This window comes from Mobula hypostoma, chromosome 24 (genome assembly GCF_963921235.1).
Source record: "Mobula hypostoma chromosome 24, sMobHyp1.1, whole genome shotgun sequence".
Lineage (NCBI taxonomy): Eukaryota > Metazoa > Chordata > Chondrichthyes > Myliobatiformes > Myliobatidae > Mobula > Mobula hypostoma.
The window spans coordinates 13,822,905-13,849,897 of record NC_086120.1 but is presented as its reverse complement, the minus strand read 5'-3'; the positions used below and the strand labels follow the sequence as shown (position 1 = coordinate 13,849,897).

Below are 26,993 nucleotides of genomic sequence, written 5' to 3'. Positions count from 1 at the left end.
GGGGAGAGAGTGGACCTCACTGAAACCTATTGAATACTGAAAGGTCTTGATAGAGTGGTTGTGGGGATGTTTCCTATAGTGGGTGAGTCTGGGACCAGAGGACAGTCTCAGAATACAGGGCCGTCAATTTAGAACAGAGCTGAGGAAAACTTCTTTAGCCAGAGGGTAGTGAAACTATAGAAGTCATTGCCACAGATGGCATGGAGGCCAAGTCATTAAGTAGATTTAAGTGGAGGTTGTTAGGTTCTTGATTAGTCGGTGCATCAAAGGTTCCAGTGAGAAGGCATAAGAATGAAATTGAGAGGGATCATAAATCAGCCATGATGAAATGGCAGTGTAGACTCGATGAGCTAAATGGCTTAATTCTGTTCCTCTGTTTTATGGTCTATATATGGTACAATATTCAAATTAACAATTCAAGTTCCCCAACTGTAATTTCCAGAATAGTCCATGCCTATAACCTAGCTATCCTGCAACTGCACCTACCTCTCAAAAGAACAGCTTAACCACGTTTGATATCTTTGTATTCCTCCATTTCATTCTTGACTTTCACTCCAATGCTTTCAATTCTTTGCTGCCTGCATTCTCTGTTCTTTTCAGGGTGGGGATTTCGCATAGCACACAACAGCTGCCACAACTGCTCTTAAAGCAGAGATTGATCAGAATTTATAGTTCTCGGCAGCTGGGTTTCATTCCCTCCCCTAATCACAGCTGACCCCTCTTGTTTCTGCCCCTTATTTCCTCAAATTTTCTGTTACCTCTTCTGCATCACTGCCCCTGAATTTCTAAAACCTCAGAATGATGAAATTAGATGCCTTATCTGCCACTTTCTCCATGAACCATACAAATATAAGACATTGGAACGGCTTCTAAAGGAGGAAACAGTTAAGATTTATTTTTTTCTTTCTGTCAGTTGGGGTCAAATTTTTACAATGCTTTTTAAAGTTGAAGCAGTTAATTGAAGAACTTTCCTACTAATCTCAAATATCCTCCCCGGTATCCGACTGACCGTTACTAGAGTGTGCTGGGAAAACAAACAGTCATGATGCACATACTCAGATGGCACAAGACAAATTCAGGTTACATCACTCTTGATTAAAAATTGGAAATCCAAATTCAGGCTTTTGGGAGAAGCTTTCATGGTACAGTGAACATTTTAAAAATAATAGAAAGTATCAGCCATGCATTGAAAATGAGAAGACAGAAGAATAAATGAGAGTAAAATGTATTGTAAAAAAGATCACTAAATACTAAGACTGGCAAATCCAACACTGAACCGATCTATTAAAACATTACCTCCAGCTGTAACAGCCACTCATACATTTTAAATCAAGTACATGGCTAAAGTATTAGATTTAATAATACAGCAGAACTATTTCAATTACATGAATTCTATTTACATATTTATTACATTTACAGATCATAGAAGCAGATGATTATACCTATAAATATTATGACTCATAGTTACAGAGAATCTTTTGCAGTCTGTCTGTCACAAACAATTCTTATTACAACCACTTTACATGTTTACTTTGTAAACTTACACCATAATTATTTCAGGTTAAATTGTTATCCAGACTATTTTGTCCTGTAGGTAGAGCCTCCCTGAGATGCAGTTTATCCATTTATTCAAAAATGTAAAGAGCTTGCTTCAGAACTACATTACCAAAAATCTTACAATATCCATGACAAGTGACAAAACAGAGTACAGATGAAATTGTATTTCACTTGGAAGTATGTAAAACACTTGCGGCTTGAACTCTAGTATTGTGGATTACCAGTATTAATGTGTGAATGCTTGAGGGCGGGAATGGTGGTGGGGTCAAGGTTGGTGGGGGCTGTGTATGTCCCAGGTTCCAAATTAGGACAGGTCAGAAAGATTTTTTTTAATCAACACCTTACGTACAGTCTCCACACCAGCAACTCAAGAACTATTTACTCTGATATAGGTCAATTGGTTATTTAAATAGGGAAAGAGAGATAATGCACCATTGTGAATAGATGAACAATTCTAATGGTGCTGGAACTTCTATAATATGAAGTACTTCGTCAGTCTTATTTGTACCCAAGTCTGTAGAAACCAGTAATTCCAGTGAATGACAAAAAAAAGTCAAATTATTCTCTCTGTTACTGAAGTTTCACCCTTAACAATATGGAAAAAGGAATGATCCAGTACCTCAGTGAAAAACTATAAATGAAGAATTGTTCATCTCCATTCTTGGCTTAATCAACTGTGTTTCCTAATTGCTATGGCTTCCTTCACTGTCACTGTCTGAGTATGTGCCCAGCAGGCTCAGGGATGAATTGCTGGCTGCTGATGCCTGCAGTGCTTGCACACACTGAGCTGGTATTGCTTCTGTTGCTGGCAACGTCACAGAATTCTGCTCAGCAGCACCTAAACAAAACAAAACATGAGACAAAGTAGGGTAAAATACTTTCCTGGGCTTCCCAACATCTATTCATTTTCTACTTCACTAAAGTGCGAATGTTTTTGAATCTCCCCGAAGATTGGCATTCTCAACAATTATATACAATGCTTGTGATAAATCCTACACAAATAGCCGAACACACTACCTAAACTGCATTTAGCACAATATGGACAGCATTGTTAAAGAGGCTGCTCTTCAAGTGAAACATTAAAATAAGACGCCAACAGGATCATATGAACCTTATATTGATCCCTTTAAACTGGCCATTCAGTGGAATATTGCTATAATAAAATGCCACCTTTAACTAATAAGGGTAACTTAAAATAGTAAGATGTGAGTGCTTGATAGTGGAGTCAGAATTTGTCAGGGAGGAAAGGTTCCAGGTTCTAAGACAGGGTAGAAAGGTTTTCTAAAATCAACCAGGGTAGGAGTTTCAAATATGGTAACACATTCTCCACACCAGCAACTCAGGAACCATTTACTCTAATATAGGTCAGCTGGCTCTTTAAGTAAATGGGCTGAGAGATAATGCACTGTTGTGATCAGATTCACGTCAAACATTTTAATATTCCCTGGAACGTGGTAAATATAAAATAAAAGGTCCTCCTTGAATGGGACAAAAATTTTCCTCATTGCTGGGGTTGATCCAAGAGTGCAGATTCTGTCTTGCTTTCTTGTGGAATCAGAATATTTTACTATAAAGTCTTGTATTACAACCTAATTCAACTCTCATTCCTACATTCATACAAGTGTGCTTTCCAGCCTAGTGTACTCCTTCATTGCGCGGAAGGGGGCGTCATTGCAGCAGTAGAGGAGGCATGGACTGACATGTCTGGCCACACTCAGGCTGGAGGAGTAACACCTTATATTCCGTCTGGGTGGCTTCCACCCTAATGGCATGATCATCAATTTCTCCAACTTCAGGTATTGCCCCTCCCCCCTTCACCATTCCCTTTTCCCTCTCTCACCTTATCTCCTTATCAACCCATCACCTCCCTCTAGTGCTCCTCCCCTTCCCTTTCTTCCATGGCCTTCTGTCCTCTCCTAACAGATTCTTCTTTCTCCAGCCTTTTATCACTTTTGCCCATCTCCCCCCCAGCTCTTTACTTCCCCCTTCCCCCTCTCCTGGTTTCACCTATCACCTATTACCTTGTATTTCTTTCCCCCCACCTTCTTACTGTGACTCCTCATCTTTTTTCTCCAGTTCTGATGAAGGGTCTCGGCCCGAAACATCAACTGTACTCTTTTCCATATATGCACACTGGCCTGCTGAGTTCCTCCAGCATTTTATGTGTGTTGCTTAGATTTCCAGCATCTGCAGATTTTCTAATGTTTGATGAAGGATCAATCTGGAATGTGAACTCTGTTGCTACCTGACCTGTCGAGTATTTCCAGCTTTTTCCAATTTATAAAAGATGGCGTTTCATATAGCACATCTTCAAAATTTTAAAAAACATTACAGCCAAGTGCTTTTAGTGTCTCTTATTAGGCAGTGCCTTGGGATAGAGGATGATTTGCTTCCACTCCACTTCTGAGGAATGGAAGATGCTTGTATGTGAATACTTTTAAGATAGATGATCATTGCACAACAGTTATCACACAGGCTTGTCAGCATTAGGTCTTAGTCCACTGCTGGAAAGCAAAACTAATTTGAATACAAATAAGGTCCCAGAAATGTTGATATAGTACAGGAGAGGAAGCTGTACAGGAAGTACAGTCAGGAAAATTTCACTGCTTTTTTTTAATTAGGACCAGATCTTGAGGGGGCCAACAAGGGAGTTTAACCATCCAAACAAAACATGGTACTCGCCAAAATCTTGGGCTCAAATCTCTGGCATCTACTTGAACCCACAACAGTCTAACTCTGTGTAACACTACTACCAGAAAAGGATTCCTAGTTAATCAAATTTCAAAGATCCAAAGATTGGCAGGATTGAGATTCATAGAAGATTAGGCACACTTTGGGACTTTTATTAGCTATACTCAGTGATGAGCCCCACAGTGCCTGGAGAAATAAAATGACACTTCCTCTGCTTTTAATAATGCAGACTCAAATTCAAATGAAAAGAAATAAACAGATCTGATTCCCTTTATTTTGGACACAACACTCACCAATGCTTGTTGGGCAACCATTCTGCATATTGATTCCCTTCTCCAGATCTTTCGAATCTGTTTTTGGGCATTGGGCTTTCTTCACGACCAGCTGAGAGAACTGAAGTTTTCCACTGAGCTTTCCCACACTCCTCTCCCAACTCTCTTGCTTCAGTTTCTTACTCTGATGATCAGAATTCTGTAGGAAGAGAAGTAGTTAATAAAATTGTAAAACAAGGTCTGACGTGCTTTGCAACTTCTTGAAGTCAAACCAAACCAGGACTGTTCATAGCTCGTCATCAGTCCATGAGGCAACTGACTGACACCTCTGATTCCCCATATCTAGATAATTCATCCATGGCTTCTCAGTCACTCAATTACTTCACTTCAAGTTCACATGGACAGTGCACAATTCACAAAGGCACAGCCAGCCTGCCAGTAGGTTGCTCTTGCCATTGTTCTTCAAGTGTATGATTTGATGACAATTAACATATTCTACCTCAACTAAATCTACCCTGTTCACAGTAAAGCTTTTATTCTCTTAAGAGTTGCTCCAAGAGGTTAAATGGCTTAGCAAATCCCCCATAGTGTAGGTAAATGGCAAAATAATTGAATGGAAGGGGATAGTAGGAGGAAATAAATTGCAGAGCCACAGGTTAATAACGAGAGGGATTGATGCTGATGGGATTGCTCTACTGGGAACCAGCAAAGACCAAAAGGGCCAAATGAGTTATGTTATAATCAGAAAGAAACTGTCACAAACCTACTTGTTTAACGTGGAGGTGATCTTCATCTTACTACAAATTTGGAATCTCTGATCTTTGTGCTCAATCTTACCCAGTGACACGCCGGGAAATCAGCATTTTCTAATCATTCTGAGCTCAGGTCACTTGCTGCAGCAAAAACACTGGATTTTCCATTTTATTTACTTGAGTCCTGCATCGTTCATCAAGAGAAATGATGGAAGCAGTAGAGTGGAAGAAGGTACAACTCTGAGGTTCGAGGATCTCATCATTTGTGTGAAGGCTAGAGAAATGGGGTGCTAATCCTCAGAAGATGATAACCAAGAGGAGTCTACACAAAGGTAAGATTACAAATGGAACAGATAAGGATATCTGTTTTAGATACGGCAGAAAACACACGTTAAATTCGGGGATGGGGGAATCCCTCATACACAAGTAATAAACAAATAGAAAGGACCTCTGTATTAGATGGCAGAAACAGGAACACTACAGGGTTCTTCTGCAGCCTCTGATTGAATGAGTTTCCTGAAATATATCTGCTTTATAACAATGCAGAGAATCCAATCCTTAGCTTTAAACACTCAAACTGACATAATTCTCCTACCTCATTGAGGATATCCGTGGGCCTGCTTGGCACTTGTGGCTTCTGCTCACAAGATGTACGCAACTCTTCATCTGAGTCAGAGTCTTCCAGAATTCTCTTTACCTGGGCACTTTCTAGCATGGACCTTGTGGGATTGAAACCAGTGTGAAAAATTTGGAACGCAGCCTTTTTTTCTTGCAGGCTCTCTACACAGTAATATATGTTTGGGAAAAGATAAGGAGTGTAGGAGAGTGCAAGGTCCCTCTTTTAATTTATAAAAATGATACATTTCTGAGCAAAGTTAAAAAATTAAGATAAAGGGGTGCAGTTATAAGTTTGATCATTCTCGATCAAATATGACGTATTTTGTTATTGCTGTATTAGGGGAACGCAGGGGGTGGGGTGCGGGAGAGGAAGCAGGGCTGTTGTCAGAGCCACAATCAAAGGAGGGAGGGTGCCAATAGTAACATTTTGCCTGGACTCAGAGGTTCCAAACCAGAGAAATGTTCTAATAGTAAAATCCAAGTAATACACACAAAATGCTGGAAGTACTCAGCAGGCCATGCAGCATCTATGGAAAAAAGTACAGCCGACGTTTCGGGCCGAGACCCTTCAGCAAGACTAGACAAAAAAAGGTGAGGAGTAAATTTAAAAGGTGGGAGGGGAGGAGAGAGAAAAATACAAGGTGAAAACAAGGTAAAATATGTAGTGTTAAGGAGGGAATGATCAAACTTGTGTAATACCCTGGTTAAGAGACAAGTTTTATTGTATTACTACCATTATGCTGTTGGGTATTTTATTTTCTGCAGCTTTCCTGTAAAACAATGTGTTCTGTTAATCAAACTTTACAGCCCAGTATTTTGGATACTGTTAAGACAAGGAGTCATTTGATCCGCTTAGGAATGTTGTGTCAGCCGATCGGTGTTGTCTTGATAATATTCTGTCCAGAGGGATGCCATGGAACATTCAAAAGATTGGTTGGGGGGGGGGGAATCAGATTTCTAGATTGTGGGTTGGCTTTGGGTCTTTTTTCAGGAGTTGGGGGAGAAGTGAAGTACGGAGCAGAGACAGTGGAAGATGATCGTGGGCCCCCGCCTGAAGGAGAGACATAGTTGTAAGAAGTTTTCTGTGCAGGAAATGCCAATACTCCTGAGTTAGCCAGTTAGTTTGTAACGGACTTTGTGGGAAGTTCGAACTGTGGCTGGACCCTTTTTCTGTTAACTGTTTGTTAAAGTTGAAATATTTGTAAATATACTTCCACTTTAAGTTTATGCCAGTGTAAGTTCCATTATTTCCTTTTGAAGGATAACTTCGCACAGGGCAGTATTTATATAGCATCCACTGTAATATTCGTTCCCTTAACGGAGCATTCCAACTTTCCTGTTTATGCTGAACCCTAATCATACCAACCCTAGATGTGTGTAGCTTATTGAAGAGGGCCGTCTTACCGTTACCCATGCAATGCAGAGTCACGTGGCTGTTAGCTGGAGATAGCTACCGAGCCTAGTTTATTTTGAGCCACTGTAAAAGGATTTACTTGGCATAAATAGAAGTATCAAACTTACTTTTATCACTGTAGGTCCAATTATAATTGCTTTTAAACTCAGTCAATTCTGCTGCTGGATGTTTTCTATAAGTACATTGAAAAGAAGGAACCGCTGCCCTATACTCATTTTATATAACATTAACTCCACAAACACTAACTAAATTCACTATTTTCTTTGTAGCTTAATGTTCTAGGTCATCACCTTTAGAGAACTGAACAATTCTCCATTCTGAAAGCTGACCTACCTCATCTCTCGCTCATCGTCTTCATCCTGTTGTCGTTTCAGAGCCTCATCATATTTCTGATACTCCTGTAACATGTCCTCGAAGTCCACATTGGCCTGACGCTGGTTCAGTTCCTTCAGCTCCTGCAGGTTCTCCAAGACCTCCATTTCCATCTTAGAGTCTTTTGTCCTGTTTTCTAGAACCTTAATGATTACAAAAGGGAACCTGTGAGCACTGGAATAACTAAAGCCCTGCAAAAACAAAGTTATACAAGCTTCCTTCACTTTTGCTTCTTTTCATAGTTAGGATACTGGATGGTAGCATTTGGAGTCATTGTTTTGTGAGAGAAGATTTCAGACTCCTGCCCCTGAAGACTATTCCGTAATCTCCAAAGGCACTTCATAAGTGATATCAAATGTCATCTTGATAATCTGGTGTTTTTCCCTTTTTCATGACGGGCTAAACTCAAAAGTGAAGAATGATTCTGGGATCCTGGAACACACAGGAGAATGTCTTAACCAATTTCCCCCGGGATCAATAAAGTATGACCATGAATATGACTATGACTTTACCTTTGACAACATTATACATTGCTTATATATTATACATCCATGAAAAAAACTCAAATATGCAATGCATATCTAAGGCTATTATAGGAAAAACAGACAATATAAAGGTGTGCTATTGTGTTAGAATCTCAGTTAGATAATAATTAGAGCAATATTTAGTAATGGGATATTGCCTCTCGGGAAAGGGATGTAATGCTGGTTCACTAGAATGGAAATATAAGCAGAAGAACTATACACTGGAGGATGCAAAGATTGGCTCATATTTCCCTGGTGTACACAAGATCTGACTGGAGTGTTATGACTGAAGAATTGATAAGGCTGTTAGAAAAAAAGTCCAGAACAAGGAGTGTGTTCCTGTATTATATTATACAGGGGAAATATCAGAAAGAAACTCCTTATACAAAATGTGGAAATACAGAAGATTCTCCCCAAAAAACATCAAGGCTGGGTCATTGAAAATTTACATGTACATTCCTGTTAAGCAAGGCTGCTTGATGAAGTCCATGTGCACATCAGCCATAATCTATCTAAATGACTGAATCAGTATTTGGATAGCCTGGTTGTTTTTCAAAATACAACTGGTACAATTTGTAATTTAAATGGAAGTACATCTCTTGGTCACACCCATGTTTACCTTTTATCTAAACAAATTGTTCTAATTCTGTTAAGACCATTCTTCAGTCTCATAGCCCCAATCCCTTTCAATTCTATGGTGTCTGAATTTCAAAGTTTACTCAACTAAGTAAAAGGGCTGAGCCTTTATAAAGGAATTTCCTTTCCAAATCTTCATCCAAAAAATAATTGAAGAGAAAATGTTATCGAGGCTCTGAAACCATACTAGTTCTGCTCGATAGTTAAGAGCAAGAATCTGTGAGGGTGGGATGGGTGGTGGCATCTGCAGTACAAAGATCTGACAGACAGAATGGTCTGTTTCTGTGCTGATAATTATATGCAATACCTTCATTGGGTTATTCAGCTCTTCCTCTTCCCGTTCTTTCTGAATTTGTTTCTCCTGCTCCTCTAGCAGCTTTTCTGCTTGGAAGTTCCGCGTTGCTCCATGTTCCACCACATAATCTGTCTTCTCAGGATCAGTCTATAAAATTACACATACCACAACAATGATTGTACATGCTCTGGCCCAAACAGGGAAGATTTTCAAAAAATATTTTCCCAAATGCTTAATCATCACAAATGCATACTAAACAGTGGGTTAAAGATAAATATAATTAACAAGCAGCTACTTGTTTGCCTGCACACAGAATATAAGATCTCACTGGCTCAAGCAGACTAAGTTAATTTCACCTAGATCTGTTAATGTTCCTACAATGTTTCTGTGCATGTGGACAAGTTGCATGAATGCACACACAGGGTGGCTTGTGGGTGGAGATGCAAAGGACAGAGAATCAGCCTGCATTGACCATCATCTCCAATCTATTACACTAGCTGGAAACAACGCACCTGTGGACACTCTACTATTCAGTTTTAAAGCCACATTAGATCGTGTCATTTACAATCAAAGGAATAGTCAAATATATTTTGGCCTTTGATGAACAGCAGCACAATTCACAGGGGACTGAAGGTACCCTCTGCACTTGCAATTCCATCTATAGTCAGAAATATTCAAACCAATGTTATTATGTTTGACTACCACCTTAAACATATACACGCTTTATCACCAGGTCACTGTGGTTCCAGTGCATATTATTTGATGTACTATCACAACTCACTAATGTTGACTGTCAAGTCACTATATAACTGTCAGGGTGGAGATACGTCTCTACCTTCCGCTAGCCTGCAGGTCACCCTTGGGCAACGTATAGACCCAGCTTAGCCCCCTGATCAGGGTCACATAAAGCCATGGGAGCAGGTGGTGGATGGTCATATGAGGAGCTGGTGCATATTGTATGTCGTGGTTATGCAACCACTGGTAGCAGGTACACAATCTCTGAGCGTATTGATAACGGCTGGAGTCACCTGTCTTGTAAAGACACTGCCCAGAAGAAGACAATGACAAATCACTTCTGTAGAAAAATCTGCCAAGAACAAATCACGGTCAAAAGACCATGATCATCTAGGTCATATGACACGGCACATAATAATGATGATATAACTGTCAAGGACTACTGATCTCCTAGCATTGATGAAAATAAAAAAGAACTGCTGATGCTGCAAATTAAATTAAAAACAGAAAATATTGGAAATTCTCAGCAAGTCAAGCTGCATCTGTAGGAAGAGAAACAGAGTTAGCATTTCGGGTTAAAGACCATGTGTCAGAACTATTTTAACTATGGATCTCTGCCTGAAACATTAACTATTTGTCTTTTCCTCCATATGTAGTCTGACCTGGTGAGTATTTCCATCATTTTTCAACCCTTTGCTATAGAAACAGAAAATGCTGGATACACTCAGCAGGTCAGACAGCACTGTATAAAAAAAACATGTCAGATCTGAACAGGGTAAAGGGATTAAATGGTTAGGGGTCAGATTTGCCAATTGTTGCCAGGATTTTGCTTTTATTTTAAATTCCTGTCATTTACAATTTCTTTTGATATTCATTACTCTTTGCTTCCTGTCACTAAGCCAGTTTTGGAATCAATTTTTCACTCTACCCACTCCCCCAGCCCTATTGTTTTAACCAGCCTGCCATAAGGGACGATATGAAATGTCATTTTAAAATTCAAGTAAACCACATCAAGTATACTGCCATCACCTACTCGTTTTGTTACCACATTGAAAATTCCTAATTAGTTAGACATGACTTTCCCTTTACATATCCATTTAACCGTCCTTGATTAATGTGTACCTTTCTAAATCAGTTTTTACAATGTCTCTTAGATACTCACATAATTATCCAGAACTAAAGTTAATCTAACTGGACTGTAATTACTTGGTTGATCCTTTAAACCTTTTATTTTATGGTATTTTAACAGTCCCCTCACCCTCTGGCACCAGCCCTATAACTACAGGGAACCGAAGAATTGCCTCCTGTTTATTTTAATAGCTTGGGACATCCAGGACTGGAAACATATCCCTTTCTAAGATGGTGAATCACTCATACCTCCCTCTTACTACCATTATCCCTTCCAATATTTCACTTGTGTATCTTATATACATCATCCCTTCTTTTGTGACAATAGTCACAAAACGCAGGACTTTAAGTATTCAACCTCCACAACTATTTTCACATTTTACTGTCTCATTTTCTTAACTTAAAATATATTGAAAGCATTTTTATACCTAATCTACAAAACATTGTGCACGATGTCAAATCAAAAGTATACATCCCCTTTGTAATTACCACGCCAACTTTCTTCAGGAGCAACACTATATATCATCTTACCAACTCACCTAATTTGTTGATGTAGAAAATTGGAGAATCACCTATTTTCAGTTAATTCATAAGAATACCCCCCTTCTCTGTAAGGTCCAACAGTATGGTAGATTTTCAACAGACCAAACCAAAATGAAGAAAATAAAGAGCATTCAGGTCAGGGAAATGATAATAGAGAAGCACAAATTTGGGGAAAGGTACCAAGACCATCACTAGGGTACTGAACATACCTCCGAGCATCGTAACAAACTGAACAAAATATAAAACCACAGCTACACTGCCTAGGTCAGGCCACCTCCCTGAGCTGAGTCACTGAACAAGAATAGCACTTGTAAGGGAGGCTATTGTGATGCCAATTGAGTGAGCTGCAAAGGTCAGTGGCTGCAATTGGAGGTGAAGTTCATGGCTCCAATCTCTAAAGCCTTGCACAGAAAGGGTATCTAGGAAGGTTGGCAAAGAAGAAACCCTGGCAAAAAAAAACATATCCTTGCCCATAAAGACTTTGAAAGGGTCATTGAGAAGATACTGTCAAGATCTGGAAGGTTTTATGGTCGGATGAGACTAAAGTTGAACTTTTTGGCCTCAACATTAAGCAGTACTTATGGCGTAAATCTAAAACTGCACATCAGACAGGTAACACCATCCTAGTGTAAAGTATGGCGGAGGTACCGTCATGCAATGGGGATGCTCTTCAGCAGCAGGGACTGGAAATCTGGTCAGGATTGATGGGAAGATGAATGCCGCTAAATACAGAAAAATCTGCCAATAAGCTTAAACTGGGGAGAAAGTTCGTCTTTCAGGATGACAGCGACCCGAAGTACACTGCCAGAGCAACCATGAAGTGGCTTTCAATGAAAAAAATCGATGTCCGTGAGTGGTTCAATCACAGTTCTGACTTTACCCGATTCAAATGCCTCTGTCAAGGCCTCAATATTGTTGTCCACCGCCGCTCCCCAACTATCCTGCACAGTTTGAGCAACTTTGCAAGGAGGAACAGACAAATCTTGCTCCATTACATTGTATAAAGCTCAGAGACTTATCCAAAAAGTCTGTAAATAGCCGGAAAAGGTGGTTCAACTAAGTGCTGAGCAAATGGGGATGAATACTTTTGAACTGTTGACAATTCAGTTTTTGAATTTTTAGCTTTTCACACTTAAGAATTTCACAGTTTTTGAACTCTACTGTGAAAAAAAGCATGTGGTTCACAAACAGAAATTCTCAGTTAAAATCCCTGGTTGTAGTACTCATTTGTGTGAGCAAGGGCTGAATACTTTTACAAGGCACTGTATTCATTAACAACTTCCACTGCTTCCACATACAGGTTATTTATTTAGCTTCTAGGAGTGCCTATTGTTTCCTTAGTTATCCATCAGCTCTTTGCGTACTTAAAAATACACTTATATTTTCATTGATTTTAAATACCAACATTTTTTCATACTTTCTCTTTTATCATACCTTCCTAAATTTCTATTTAATTTCACCATATTAAGCTCTCAGAATCTGACGCGCTTCTTTTTTCAACTTTCTTTCCCCTCCATGCACCTTACCATTCCAAAAGCCTCTAGATACATTAGTTTACTTAAATGTCATCTTTCATCTTAAATGCACACATTGCTCAGATACTGACTTATGAAGCTGTTTCCAGTTCATTTTTCATAAACTATCACAAAAATGTTCTTCCATTACTAAATCAGCACTGTCCCCTAGTTGGGCTTGCTACATGTAGCTAAAAAAATCTTATCTGCTTAGTAGCTTTCTCCAACTTTTAAACTGACTGTATTCCAGTTAAAATTGGGGTAATTGAAATTCCCCCTTTACTTATGTGTTAGTTGTATTGCATGTGTCAAAGTTCACTAATATATTCACCAGGAGGGCCTGGCAATGGTATCAAATATCAAGTTTGGCGGTCAGATTCTATTCATTGTCTGTCCCTGTTGTGGCATAAATATCACCTTCCATTTATCAGTCATGTCTGAATGTTGTCTAGCTCTAGCTGCATGCAGGCACGGACTACTTCATTTGCTGAGGATTATGCGAATGGAATTGACCATGAAGCAGTCAACAGCAAACATCCCTGCTCTGGACCTTACTACAGAAGATCGATCTTTAATGAAGTTTATGAGTATCACTGGGCCAAAGACACTGCCCCAAGAAACACTAGCAGTTATCTGCTGGGGCCAGGATGATTTATTTCCAATAAGCAATGCCATTTCCTACGTGCAAATTATTTTCCTTTTGAACTGATTCAGTGCAAATACAACTTGGAGGGGAAAAAAAAACTGTTACAAATGAAATAAAAGTAAATTTCAAGAATATTTACCTTAAATGTGATTTCTGCCAGACACCTGGTGCACTTGATGTAGAAGCGGAAAATAGGCAGTCCCAGATACACTTCATTCTGTACAGTTTCTTTACGTGCATTGAATTTCTTGCCTTTATAAATATACTCTCCACATGTTTTACATCTGAAACAACAAGAACAAAAGAAACTGACCAACTAACAAAGACAAATGGCCCATCCAAGGCATTCCAATACATTAGTCACGCACCACGCATCTTGTTATAGAAGTTCCATCTGTACCGGCATCCACTTTAATTTGATTGGAAACAAAAAAAAAGGGTGGCTAATTCACAAAATATAATTTGGAAAATTCCCCTCTGTGTCCTTTAGACAATCAGAACTATTTCAGAGGGTGCATTAGTCATGATTTATGAACAGAACACACAGTTCTTTGACAAGGTGGTTACTGTGCTGCAAATCAAACAAAAACAATAACTGCTGAAAATAACTCAGCAGGTAGAGAGAAACAGTATTAACATTACTGGCTGATCAGAATTCGGTTTTGATGAAAGATTATTGATATGAAGTACTTATTCTTCTCTCTTTCCATGGATCCTGTCTAAGCCAGCTGTATTTACTGTTCTTATAATGGTTCACGTTGTTCTTGAAAGAATGCAGTGAAATAGCATCTATGCTACAAACTTTCAACCAGTGCCATAGATCCGTCACCCTCTTGGAAAAGAGCAACTGCATGAGATGACTAAAAGACTGGAGATGCTGGAGGGAGAGGACTAGGATCAGAGTCAGGGAGGGAGAAGTGGGGAAATCAGAGCTTGGGCAGCACATTACCATAGCTAGTACAAGCAGCTGCCTCAGTTTCAGTGACCCAGGTTTATTTCTGAACTCCAGTGACACCCTGTGCTGTGTGGGGTTTGCACATTCTCTTTGATATCATATGGGTTTCCTCCAAGTGCTTCAGTTTCGTCCCGACTCTCACAGCTATCTGGACTAGTCCTCCTCTCACCCTGTCTCTTGCAAAAACGCCATCCCCTTCTCGCAATTCCTCCGTTGCCGCCGCATCTGCTCTCAGGATGAGGCTTTTCATTCCAGGACGAGGGAGATGTCCTCTTTTTTAAAGAAAGGAGCTTCCCTTCCTCCACCATCAACTCTGCTCTCAAACGCATCTCTCCCATTTCACGTACATCTGCTCTCACTCCATCCTCCCGTCACCCCACTAGGAATAGGGCTCCCCTGGTCCTCACCTACCACCCCGCCAGCCTCCGGGTCCAACATATAATTCTCCGTAACTTCTGCCACCTCCAACGGGATCCCACCACTAAGCACATCTTTCTCTCCCCCCCACCCCTGCATTCCGCAGGGATCGCTCCCTACACGACTCCCTTGTCCATTCGTTCCCCCTCCCCATCCCTCCCCACCGATCTCCCTCCTGGCACTTATCCTTGTAAGCGGAACAAGTGCTACACATGCCATTACACTTCCTCCCTCACTATCATTCAGGGCCCCAGAGAGTCTTCCAGGTGAGGCAACACTTCACCTGTGAGGCGGCTGGGGTGATATACTGCGTCCGGTGCTCCCGATGTGGCCTTCTATATATTGGCGAGACCCGACGCAGACTGGGAAATCCTTTCGCTGAACACCTACGCTCTGTCCGCTAGAGAAAGCAGGATCTCCCAGTGGCCACACATTTTAATTCCACATCCCATTCCAATTCTGATATGTCTATCCACGGCCTCCTCTACTGTAAAGATGAAGCCACACTCAGATTGGAGGAACAATACCTTATATTCCATCTGGGTAGCCTCCAACCTGATGGCATAAACACTGACTTCTCAAACTTCCGCTAATGCCCCACCTCCCCCTAGTACCCCATCCGGTATTTATTTATATACACACACATTCTTTTTCTCTCTCTCCTTTTTCTCCCTCTGACCCCTCACTATACCCATTGCCCATCCTCTGGGCTTTTCCCCCCTCTCCCTTTTCTTTCTCCCTAGGCCTCCTGTCCCATGATCCTCTCATATCCCTTTTGCCAATCAATTGCCCAGCTCTTGGCTCCATCCCTCCCCCTCCCGTCTTCTCCTATCATTTTGGATCTCCCCCTCCCCCTCCCACTTTCAAATCTCTAACTAGCTCTTCGTTCAGTTAGTCCTGACAAAGGGTCTTGGCCCGAAACGTCGACTGTACCTCTTCCTAGAGATGATGCCTGGCCTGCTGCGTTCACCAGCAACTTCTATGTGTGTTGCTTGAAATTCCAGTATCTGTAGATTTCCTCGTGTTTGCATGTAGTGAAAAGTATCATTTGCATCTTGAAGGTGCTGGGGCAGCCGGCAAGTATCACCATGTTTCCGGTGCCATCGTAGCGTGCCCATAATTTACTAACTTAACCTGTGCATGTTTCTGTAATGTGGGAGGAAACCAGAGCACCTGGAGAAAACTTAGTCATGGGGAGAATGTGCAAACTTCTTACAGACAGCAGTGGGAATTGAACCCTGAGCGGTGAATGTCGGTGCTGTAAAGTATTGTGCTAACCACTACCATGCTGTCCATTAGGTAGAGTTATGGGAATGCACTGAGAGAATAAAAGTGGGAAAAGTCAGCTAATGGAGAAGCATTCTTCTATCCACCAAATACTAACAAATGGAGTGAAATTTTATTACAGAAACTTCAAGCCTGAACTTCGGACACAGCTAAAATCACCATTTTCATTTATAAATACAAGAATGAACATTAAAATAATTAATAGTGGTAATTATACCATAACTTTTTCGATAACTTGCTTTTTGTTTTGATGACATTTGGTGACTTGAAGAAAGAATATCAGATAGCGTACTGGAAGAGTTTCCTCTTCAGCAGAAAGTGAAAGGCATAATCTTTGGGAACGTTGAAGGATAGAGGGACTTGGGGTGCAAGCTCCCCGAAAGCTGTAAGTTCCCTCACAGTGAAAACACATAGATAGGGTGGCAAAGAAGGTATATAGCAAACTTGTCTTCATCGGCTGGGCTGTTGAGTATGAAAGTCAGAAAGTCACATTAAAGCTGTATAAAACTTTAATGAGACCTCATTTGGACTATTGTGTTCAATTTTGGTCACTGAATTGCAGAAAGGATGTGGAGGCCTTGCAGAGGGTGCAGAAGTTGCTCACCAGGATGTTGTCCGGATGAGAGATTATTAGCTACGAGGAGAGATTGGATTATTTTCTGTGAAGTGTCGGAGACTGAAGGGTGGCCTGATAGAATTATGAGAGTTCTAGATAGAGTAGATACTCGGAGTCTTTTTCCCAAGTGGAAGTATCAGATGCTTGAGAGCAGAGCTTCAAGGTGAGAAGGGCAAGGATTAAAGGAGATTTACAAAACAAGTTGTTTTTAATACTCAGAAAGTCGTTGGCGCTTTGAAAGTACTACCAAGGAAAGTGGCAGCAGACATAAAAGTAACATTGAAAAGGTATTTAGAAATCCTTATGAATAGACAAGGAATGGACTAATATAGACCACATACATGTAGATGGGAGTTGTTTTGGTTGGTATCTTTTTCAGCACAGACTCTGTGGGCCAAAGGATCTGCTTGGTACTGTACTGTTCATATTCCTTAAAATGATACTAAGGATCTTCTCTGTTTACTTGTACAAGGGGAGGGGAGGGAACGTCGAATCAGACCACGAGAGGCCTGTGTCGGGCATTTTCATGCCTTACAAGGCACAGATTGGAAGTCTGTGTGGGGCGCCACTCCTCACACAGACACTAGAGCAATGTGTGATTAAGTGCCTTGCTCAAGGACACAAACACACTGCCACAGCTGAGGCTCAAACCAGCGACCTTCAGATCACTAGGCGAATGCCTTAACCACTTGGCCACGTGCCCAATACAAACTTGTACAAGTAAACGTAGATTCAAATTGAAATAGAAATGCATCCCAAGCATACATTCCGATTTGGATCATATTCCACAGATTAGAATTTATATTGGAATATACAGCTATGGTTTTTCTGTATGTCGGTTCTGAAATAGCTCTTCTGGTATACATTTCTGTTATTGTTATGAAGACTAGAATAAATGAGGGGCTACATTTGGCATTAAAGTAAGAAAGGAGTAGTGAGGGGATGGATCTTGTTTATGTTAGTATATATATAAAAAAAAAATCAAATCCAAAATAGATGTGCAGAGACTTAAATCTTATAATGTGGTAGGATTACCAGGGAAGTGAAGAAGGATCTTTATTATCTCTAATCAGTTAACTATAGATAATAGTTAAAAATAGCTTGCTGTATGTAACGTGTCAGAGATGGAAAGTGTTACTGTCAATTGATATGTCAAGGGATAATCTGCCTGTTCCTAAGTGCATGTGTTGATTTTGAAAAACAGATTAGTGGAATACTGGCTGGGAATACATGCAGCTAGTGTAGTTGATTGACTTAATTTACTTGGAGAGGATAAGTCTGGAAACAACATCTTTAGACAGGTCAGCACATCACAGCTTAAGCAGATGGAGGCAGAGAATGAAGGGAGCACTGTTAAAACAAACTAGATGACAGACAGGTCGTGCAAGAGCTCCCAAAAGCACTCACGTTCAAAATCAGATTGTCCCTTTTGGATGCAGTTAAGAGTGGGAAATAGAGAATAAGGGTTCAACTCAGAAGGAATTTATGAAGGCAAGGACAAAGGAAAAATTGTTAATACAGGGTAATGACAGTGATATGAGTGTTCAGTAGCAAAATCAGGCAGAATAAAGAAAACGATGATAACATTGAAAGCACTTTATTCGAATGCATGCAGGATTCGAAACAAGATAAATGTGTCGTTGGCACAAATAGAAATAAATGGGTATAGCCTTCCAGCTATAATAGAAATGTGGTGGCAAGTGACCAAGGCTGGGAACTTAAATGCTCAGAGGTACTTGACATTTTGAATGGATAGGCAGAAAGCAAAAGGTCTGTTGATAGAGACTAAAATCACTACAGTAGTGAGAAATGATACTGGCTCAGAGGTTTGAGATATAGGAGCACTGCAGTGGAGAAAGAAAATGAAGGCTAAGAAGTAACAAATAATCTGCTAGAGGAATTCAGTGGGCCGAGCAGTATCTGTGGGGAAACGGAATTGACGATATTTTGTGTTGAAGCCCTACATCAGGACTGAACGTGGAGAAGGGAGATAGTCAGTATAAAGAGGAGAGGGTGAATGGTGAGAGGGGTCACGATGGGCCAAGGAGGGGAGAAGAATAAAGCGTAGATAGAGCTAGGTGGGGGATGGTGGGAATAATATACAAGCTGATTATTAGTAGTTACATTTTGGGATAGGGTATAAATCAGGAAATAATGGGCAAAATGATAATGACAATAAGAAAGAATCATGAGCAGACAAATCAAATTGGTAAGGCAATCTTGAAGACATGCAGACTGAGTGTAATTGGGATGGCTTTATAAGATCAGTACATTGATGAACAGTCCAGGGAATACCCTATTTTATTTGTGTTCACCAGCAACTTTGATGTATGTTACCCTATTTTAGAAATGGTATTGTGAAATAAAACAGGATTAATATAGCAAAGAATTCCTTAGGAAAAGTATTAGAGAGAGTATGGCAGAATTTCAATTCAATTTCAGTGTGAGAAATCTGGGGGTGAAGCTAGTGACCTCAATTTAAATCAAGGCAATTCCCATGGTATGAGGACAAACTTAGCCGAAGTAGACTGTGAAGGCTAAGATAGCAGATTGCAGGCAACAAAAAGCTAAGCAGATATTTCATAAATATCATAAAGCTTATATACTAGTGAGAAAGAAAGGCTCTAGAGGATGTGAAAACGCAAACATGAGAAAATCTGCAGATGCTGGAAATTCAAGCAACACACACAAAATGCTGGTGGAACGCAGAAGGCCAGGCAGCATCTGTAGGAGGAGGTACAGTCAACGTTTTGGGCCGAGACCCTTCATCAGGACTAACAGAAAAAAGAGATAGTAAGAAATCTGAAAGTGGGAGGGGGAGGGGATGCCTCTCCATCTTCCTCTGGTGCTCCCCTCCCACTCTTTCTTCAAAGGCCTTCCATCCCATGATACTCCCCCTTCTCCAGCCTTGTATCCCTTTTGCCAATCACCTTCCCAGCTCTTGGCTTCATCCCTCCCCCTCCTGTCTCCTCCTATCATTTCGGGTCTCCCCCTCCCCCTCTCAAAGCTCTTACTATTTCTTTTTTTCGTTAGTCCTGACGAAGGGTCTCGACCCGAAACGTTGGCTATACTTCCTTCTATACATGCTGCCTGGCCTGCTGCGTTCCACCAGCATTGTGTGTGTGTGTTGCTCTAGAGGATGTTCCATGCTTGACCAACTAAGGAAATTACAGATGATATAAAATAAAAAAGGCATACAATGTTGCAAAGATTAGTGGGAAGTCAACTAACTGGGAGAGTCTTAGAAACCAGCAAAGGATGACTTTATAAAAATTACACACAGAAGATAAGAGCATGAGAATAAACTAGCAAGTAATATAAAAGCCGATATACATCATAGTTATAGGGAAAGGCAGTAGCTGAAGTAAACATTGGCCTTATAGAACATAACAGTGGAGAATTAATAATGGAAAATAAAGAAATAGCAGAATTACTAAATAATTACTTTGACTCAATCTTTGTGGTTGATGTTACAAACTCCTCACAAATAATCAAGGGACTATGCAGAGCATGAAACTTAAAACAAACCCAATCACTATGAAGTAGTACAAACGTACTTTACAAACCAAAGGCTGACATGTGCTCTGGACCCGACGATCTACAGCCTGGGATCTTAAGGACGTAGCTACAGAGATAGTGGATGGGTTTATTAGAATCTATCAAAATTCTCCAACATCTGGACAAATTCCAGAGGATTAGAACTTGCAAGTGTCACAACATTATTCATGAAAGAAAGTAGACAGAAAGCAGAAAATTATAGGCCAATTAGTTTAAAATCTGTCCTTGGGAAAATGCTGGAATTCATCAAGGAAGCAGAGCATAACATTTAGAAAATCATAATACAATCAAGCAGAGTAAACACAGCTTTGTGAAATGAAACTGGTGTCTGACAAATTTTCTGGAGTTCTTTGAGGATTAGAAAACAGTTGTGAATAAAATAGAAATAGCAGAGGTAGTGTATTTGGATTTCCAGCAGACCTTATAAAGATGCAACTTTACGGGATACTGGTGAGACCTCAGGAGGAGGATTGAATAATGATTCTGGTCTCCATACTTAAGGAATGATGTACAGGTTTCCCCCGCCATCCGAAGGTAGAGAGTTCCTATGAAATGGTTCGTAAGCTGAAATGTCGTAAAGCGAAGAAGCAATTACCACTTATTTATATGGGAAAATTTTTTGAGCGTTCGCAGACCCAAAAATAACCTACCAAATCATGCCAAATATCACATAAAACCTAAAATAACAGTAACACATAGTAAAAGCAGGAATGGTAGGATAAATACACAGCCTATATAAAGTAGAAATACTTTTCCACAATCATTACTGCACTGCTCTCTGTAGCGAAAATCTCACGCAAGTGCTGTTGGCAAAAACACGGCGCAAGCGCTCTCCAGTAATCTTTAAGCTATAAAGCTGCCAAATCATAACAAATAACACGTAAAAATACACAGCCGATATAAAGTAGAAATAATATGTACAGGGTAGTATCACTTACTGGAATTGGGAAGACAGTGCTGAGCACACTGATGATGGTGTGTTAGACTGAGTCGTCGCAGGTTGGCTGGTGCAGTGGCCCCCACCCTCCAGGCCGCCGACCGATACATTGCTGCAAAGCATGCAGGGGTGCAGCAGTAACTGGGAAGCATCTTTAAGAAAAAAGCCGAAATAAACATGCTAATTGATTAGGAGCTGCCCGGCACGTAATTGTCGGCCCAGATCAGTGCCGATTGCATCGTCTCTGATCTGGGCTGACAATTGCGTGTTGGGTGGCACCTAATTAATTAGCATGTTTATTTTGGCTTTTTTCTTAAAGATGTGCTGTGTGCCTCCCGGCTACTGCTGCATTCTCTGTGAATCGGTACAGTATCTGTCCGCGGCCTGGGTGTTGGGGTGGTGGGACACTGGGGTGTCATCTCGTCGTCTATTTCCATTAGAGCAGGCAGCTCATCTTCTCCTATGACTGCCTGTCTCTATGTCGAAGATTGAGGTTCGTCGTCTGCTGTGGCTGATGTGGAAGGCTTGCTTGACTGCTGAGCCTCATGCATTTTTCTATCATACAGTTCTTTGTAAGGACTCAAACCATCTTGCAAATATCCCCTAAACCTACGTACCCTTTCAAAATTAAAGTCGTACTTTATCATTGCAGCGAAAATCTCACGTAGTTGCTTCACTTTCGCTAATGCATTTGGTTTCGATTGTTATCCTTTCCTCTTCCAATTGCATCAGCTCTTCATCTATCAGTTCTTGGTCATGGGATGCCAAAACCTCTTCAACATCATCTTCGTCAGCTTCCACAAGCCAAACTCACTTAGTCCTTACTTCGCTCACCACAGTCGAAACGCTTAATTACGTCTAGTTTTACGCTAAGTATAGCACCCTTACAAGCTCTTTTAGGCTTTTCCGATACCATAGAACTCATCTTGCAAATGGCTGCTCACAGGCACGTGTTAAAGCAATGCCGTTTCGAATCCGGGGGAGAGCGGCTGCTCGGGGCGTGCGCTGCCTTTTATCACTGGCTGATTTTTTTTGCGTGCTGTATTTTTTATCTCCCGCTGCTTTTTTTTCGTAACAGTGAGGTTTTGTAAAGCGAACATTCGAAAAGCGGGGGACACCTGTACTCATAATTGAGACTGTGCAGAGATGGCTCACTAGATTGAGTCCTGAGGTGAAGAGGTTGACACATGAAGCAGATTGGGCAGATACGCATTGATGAATAAAGGAGGTGATTTTAGTAAAACATAAATGGGGAATGGCAAGGTGAATACTGAGAGAATGTTTTGCTGTGGGGAAATTGAGATCTAGGGGAGATTGATTCAGTATAAAGGGATTCTCTGTTCCAGAGAGAGAGGAGAAATATTCCTTTATCCTCAGAGGGTCACAAATCTTTGGCAACACCCACCCCAGAGAGCTGAGGCGGCAAAAGACAACAAATAAAACAGAACAGTTGAGGACAGGAACAGGCCCATCACAACATGCTGTCTGTACCAACCACGATGCCAAATGACACTAATCTTATCTACCTGCACATAACCAAATGAATACATGAAAATATTCGCGGTGAAGCCTGACAGATATTTAAACTGCAAAGAAGCCATTGAGTTCAGGAAGAATGCAGGAAAATGTGTTGAGGCCAATTGGATCAACCATGCTCCTACTGGCTGACTGGCCTACCCTGCTTCTGCGTCTGCTGTTATTCTAATAAAGATCAAAATACAGTGAAAAATACCAAGTTCAGGAGCGATAGTTTGGCGATGCTGAACTTGGATGAGTTTAAATGACCTGTTGGTTGTGGAAGGAAAGACTAAAGGAGGTGAGAAGTTCCAGAAAACATTCACATTTTCCTCGTTTCCTTCAAACATTAAGTTATTTATAATGCAGCACAGTAATGTAAACAAATTATATAACAATTGAGCCAAAGTTAAAAATGAAACATATGATTAGATCAGTTTCTGACATAAAAACTCTCCTGAGGGCTAATATAAAGCCTTTCAACTCTCTCAGGGCACAAGTCAAAACTAAATCAACTTCATTATTGTTGTTACAAATATTTTCAAGGGAAGTACAAAATTAATTACAAACTGATCAACAGATAGAACATTGTCCCCACCTCATGTTGAAAGGAGCCATTAACCGGACCACATACTGTCGATCTTTGGGAAGTTTGAGTTTTGGGATTTTTGATGGATCAAAATCCGGTGGGTAGTATTTCTAGGGAGAGAAAGAGGCAATATATATGGTGAACCAATCAGTAACAAAATCTCATCTGGTGTACATGCTCTGATAAGCATTAAGAAAGCAGATGTTGGAATGGAGTGACAGCATCAAGGTGAAGTATGGCAGAGGGTGATACAGCTAGCAGAACTGCGGCCTCACAGTGGCAAAGCTCTAGGTTCAACCCTGACTTCAGATGCAATCAATGCAGAGTTTCTCCCTGCACAATGGTTTCCTCCAGGTACCCCATCTTCCTTCCACATTCCAAAGGTCCATTAATTTGTAGATTAACTGTAAATTGACCCTACCTTTCAAGTCAGTGGCAGAATCAGGAGGGAGTCACATGAATGTGCAGAGCATAAAAAGAGATCACTGTAAATACTAGGTTGATGCTTGCTGAAATCAGTGGTCCAAAGTGCCTGTTTCTAGCCTGTATGTCTCTATGACTATGACCTTCTCCTTCCATTTCGTTTTGTATGTGTCCAGGACAAAGAAGCAGGCAGAATAAATATAATTGACCGTCCCTGTAAACTGCCTTTGCCAAATGCTCCCTTCAGGAAAGCACCATAGGGCTATTAAAACAAAAATTCATGCCATCTCAAAAGTTCTCCCCTGAAGCAGTTAACCTAATCAACCATTCTAGTTAGCTCTTCCACCCCCTTCATTTATTTGAGTACGTTTTGTAGTTTGCTTAGGGACACAGCACACAACAGGCCCTTCTGACTCAATGAGCCGTGCCAGCCAGCAACTCATCTATTTAATTCCAGCCTCATCACCGGACAATTTACAATGACCAAATAACCTCCGTCTTTGGACTGGGGGTGGGGGGAAATCAGAGGACATGTGATCAGAAGAAGAATGTACAAACTCCTTACAGACAGGGCTGGAATTGAACTCTGGTGCTCTAAGCTCAAATAGCATTGCACCGCTAAGCTAAAGTGGCACCCTACTTATTACTCCCGTCACTACACTATAAACCACTTTCTTATAATGCTGTCTACATTGTTAATATATGTTGGCATTTATGAATTTATGCAAGTTTTATTCTATATCCATATTTTAACCTCCCAACTTTGTTTTTAGATACATAATTCTTTGTTCTTTATAATTGTTGAATGTTGTTTTTGTTGTATGTTGTTCCCCGACCAACACACCACAGCAAATTCCTAATGCATGTGGTGAATAAAGTTGACCCTTTTACCTGTATCAGTGATTCCAGTAATTTGGTACTGGACAATTAGTTCCTCCTCTAAAATGCTATTTATCCAGCACTGTGGACTGGATTTGAAGGGAACATTTAACTCACTGTACCCTTGTGTATGTCTTGGCATCAGAGGTATTTCAGCACTGAAGTTCAAACAGATAACATACTACCAAGTGGGTATAGCTGAAGTAGTCTCTAAGGAGTAACATGACAAAATATAGATGCATCATTAGTCTGTAACAGATTTCAAAAGACATCCCCAACAATTCACAAGGTCCTACAATAGGCAGGAAAGAGTTTTTGGCGAGGGGTGGAAGATTTGGGTGGGGTTTGGGGTGGAGGGTTTGTGGAACGCCGAGGAAAAGGAGGGGAAGTTCAAGGGTGCGGGATATCTGGTGGGGAAGAGGGAAGGAGGAGAGTAGGGTGCAGGGGAGCAGTATGGTGGAGAGAGCAGAGGTGTCCAGATAAAAGGTGAGGGGGACAGCTGTGGGAGATCTCTATGACTGGACACGCGAAACTGGGATCGTAATCAGGAACGGAACCCCATCTCTGGGACTGCCACTACCCCTCCACACTCACATTTAAGACTTTCCGCTCCGACATTGTTCAGCCGTTCACAGTGACCACTTCAACCAAACTTCTGCGCTTAAACACCGCCGGTTCTCCACCAGATTTCCGCGTGACGAAGTTCCTTCTTCTGTTCTGATTTTCTATTGGTTGTTTTCTGAATCAATCTAAACGTCTACCCGCCCCCTTCAGCAAGTTAGATTGTGGATGCAGGCCGCCGTTAAAATGTCCGTCTGACAATAGGAGTTCATATTTCTGTTCCGGAATCCAGTCAATTAAAAAGAGGAAACTTAAAGCCTTTAACTCTTTAACTCCGTCGATTTAACCTACACTTTAACTTTTTAGGTTATGGGTGAAAATTATTGGCAAATTTAGATCCAATCTGTGGAATTTCTTTGCAGATTTTAAATGGCTATCATTACCTACAAGAGTAGCATTATATCAAAATATTATGGACACATTTAAATTGGTCTCTTCCAGTGTCATTCGGGGCCATTGGTGAGATCAATGAAGGCAAGGTGAGTTACCAGAGAATTTTTTCAAGATTTCTCAGTGGTTTATTGGGGTGATCTAAAAATTTAATTTTCCAGGCATGGCCTGACTTGATGAGCATTTCCATCATTCCAATTTTTATTTCAGATTTCCAGCAACTACAGTGTTTTTTTTTGTAAAATTGTCAAGAAGATTAAAGCCCAATGTTGCTAAAGGTTCTTCACTTACAGTTCACTGAAAGAGTGAGAGATATTTAGATGTTTGAGATACTCACACAGGGAAGTTCAAGATAGGTCTCAGGAATAGTTGCCTTTAATTGAGAAAACTGAAGAGGATACAACTCAATATTAACAAGGATTAGCAATAGATAGAATTACAATGGTCAGCAGAGAAGGAAGCAATAATAGGCATGAACTTGTTGTTTTGAGGATGTATAGACAGAGGTTTAACTTCTTGACTTATCAGAGAAGAAGTGCTTTTGAAGCCTAAGATGATCACAGTTGATTGTGGAACTGCGCAGTTTCATTAGATTCTCAAAGTTGCACAAGACAAATACTGAATGGGTTCTTTCATAGGGAAAGGAAAATAGTGAAGCTTTCATGTGCAGACAATAATTTGAGGACAAGGATTGGAATTCTCCTTTCCCCTGGCCTCACAGGTGCAGAGTTTTATTGATAGCAAACACATGATAAACAGAGCATCTACTAACCAATCAATAGAACTTATCAACCACAAGGCACTTCATTTAATCAGTATCCATACAGCTCAAAAATTCCTGGAAATCTATGCCACATTCCATGAAGGCAGGCATGATGCTTGCATGCTGAAATGGTTCAACACATCCCAGATGTTTTTTGATTTAGCATAAGCTACAAAAGGCCATGAGAAGTATCTTCATCAGCCCTGGCTGATGTCATTACCTATTACATAGAACATAGAACATAGACTAGTACAGCACATTACAGGCCCTTCAGCCCACAAAGTTGTGCCGACCCTCAAACCCTGCCTCCCATATAACCCTCCCCCCCCTTAAATTCCTCCACATA

The 26,993-nt window shown here is 40.7% G+C and overlaps 1 protein-coding gene across 1 annotated transcript; it reads right to left on the bottom strand.

The window, feature by feature from the left end:
- Positions 1 to 572: 572 nt before the first annotated feature.
- Positions 573 to 25,566, bottom strand: yju2 (YJU2 splicing factor homolog). Its single transcript, XM_063032241.1, has 8 exons — positions 25,468 to 25,566; positions 23,581 to 23,681; positions 13,837 to 13,981; positions 9,144 to 9,278; positions 7,638 to 7,819; positions 5,868 to 5,991; positions 4,542 to 4,719; positions 573 to 2,395 (listed from the first exon to the last, which is right to left on the bottom strand). Exons 1-8 carry the CDS (start codon positions 25,489 to 25,491, stop codon positions 2,241 to 2,243), a joined length of 1,044 nt encoding a protein of 347 aa, XP_062888311.1. The 5' UTR covers positions 25,492 to 25,566; the 3' UTR covers positions 573 to 2,240.
- Positions 25,567 to 26,993: the final 1,427 nt, after the last annotated feature.

What these genes read in the sequence shown, in the direction of transcription:
- yju2 (XM_063032241.1), bottom strand. Translation starts at nt 25,491, where the DNA reads ATGTCGGAGCGGAAAGTCTTAAAT. An exon ending in CCACGGATATCCTCAATGAG is followed by an intron (nt 4,720 to 5,867) that starts GTAGGAGAATTA and finishes CTCTTCCTACAG; the next exon opens with AATTCTGATCATCAGAGTAA. An exon ending in TGGTTGCCCAACAAGCATTG is followed by an intron (nt 2,396 to 4,541) that starts GTGAGTGTTGTG and finishes TGTTTTGTTTAG; the next exon opens with GTGCTGCTGAGCAGAATTCT.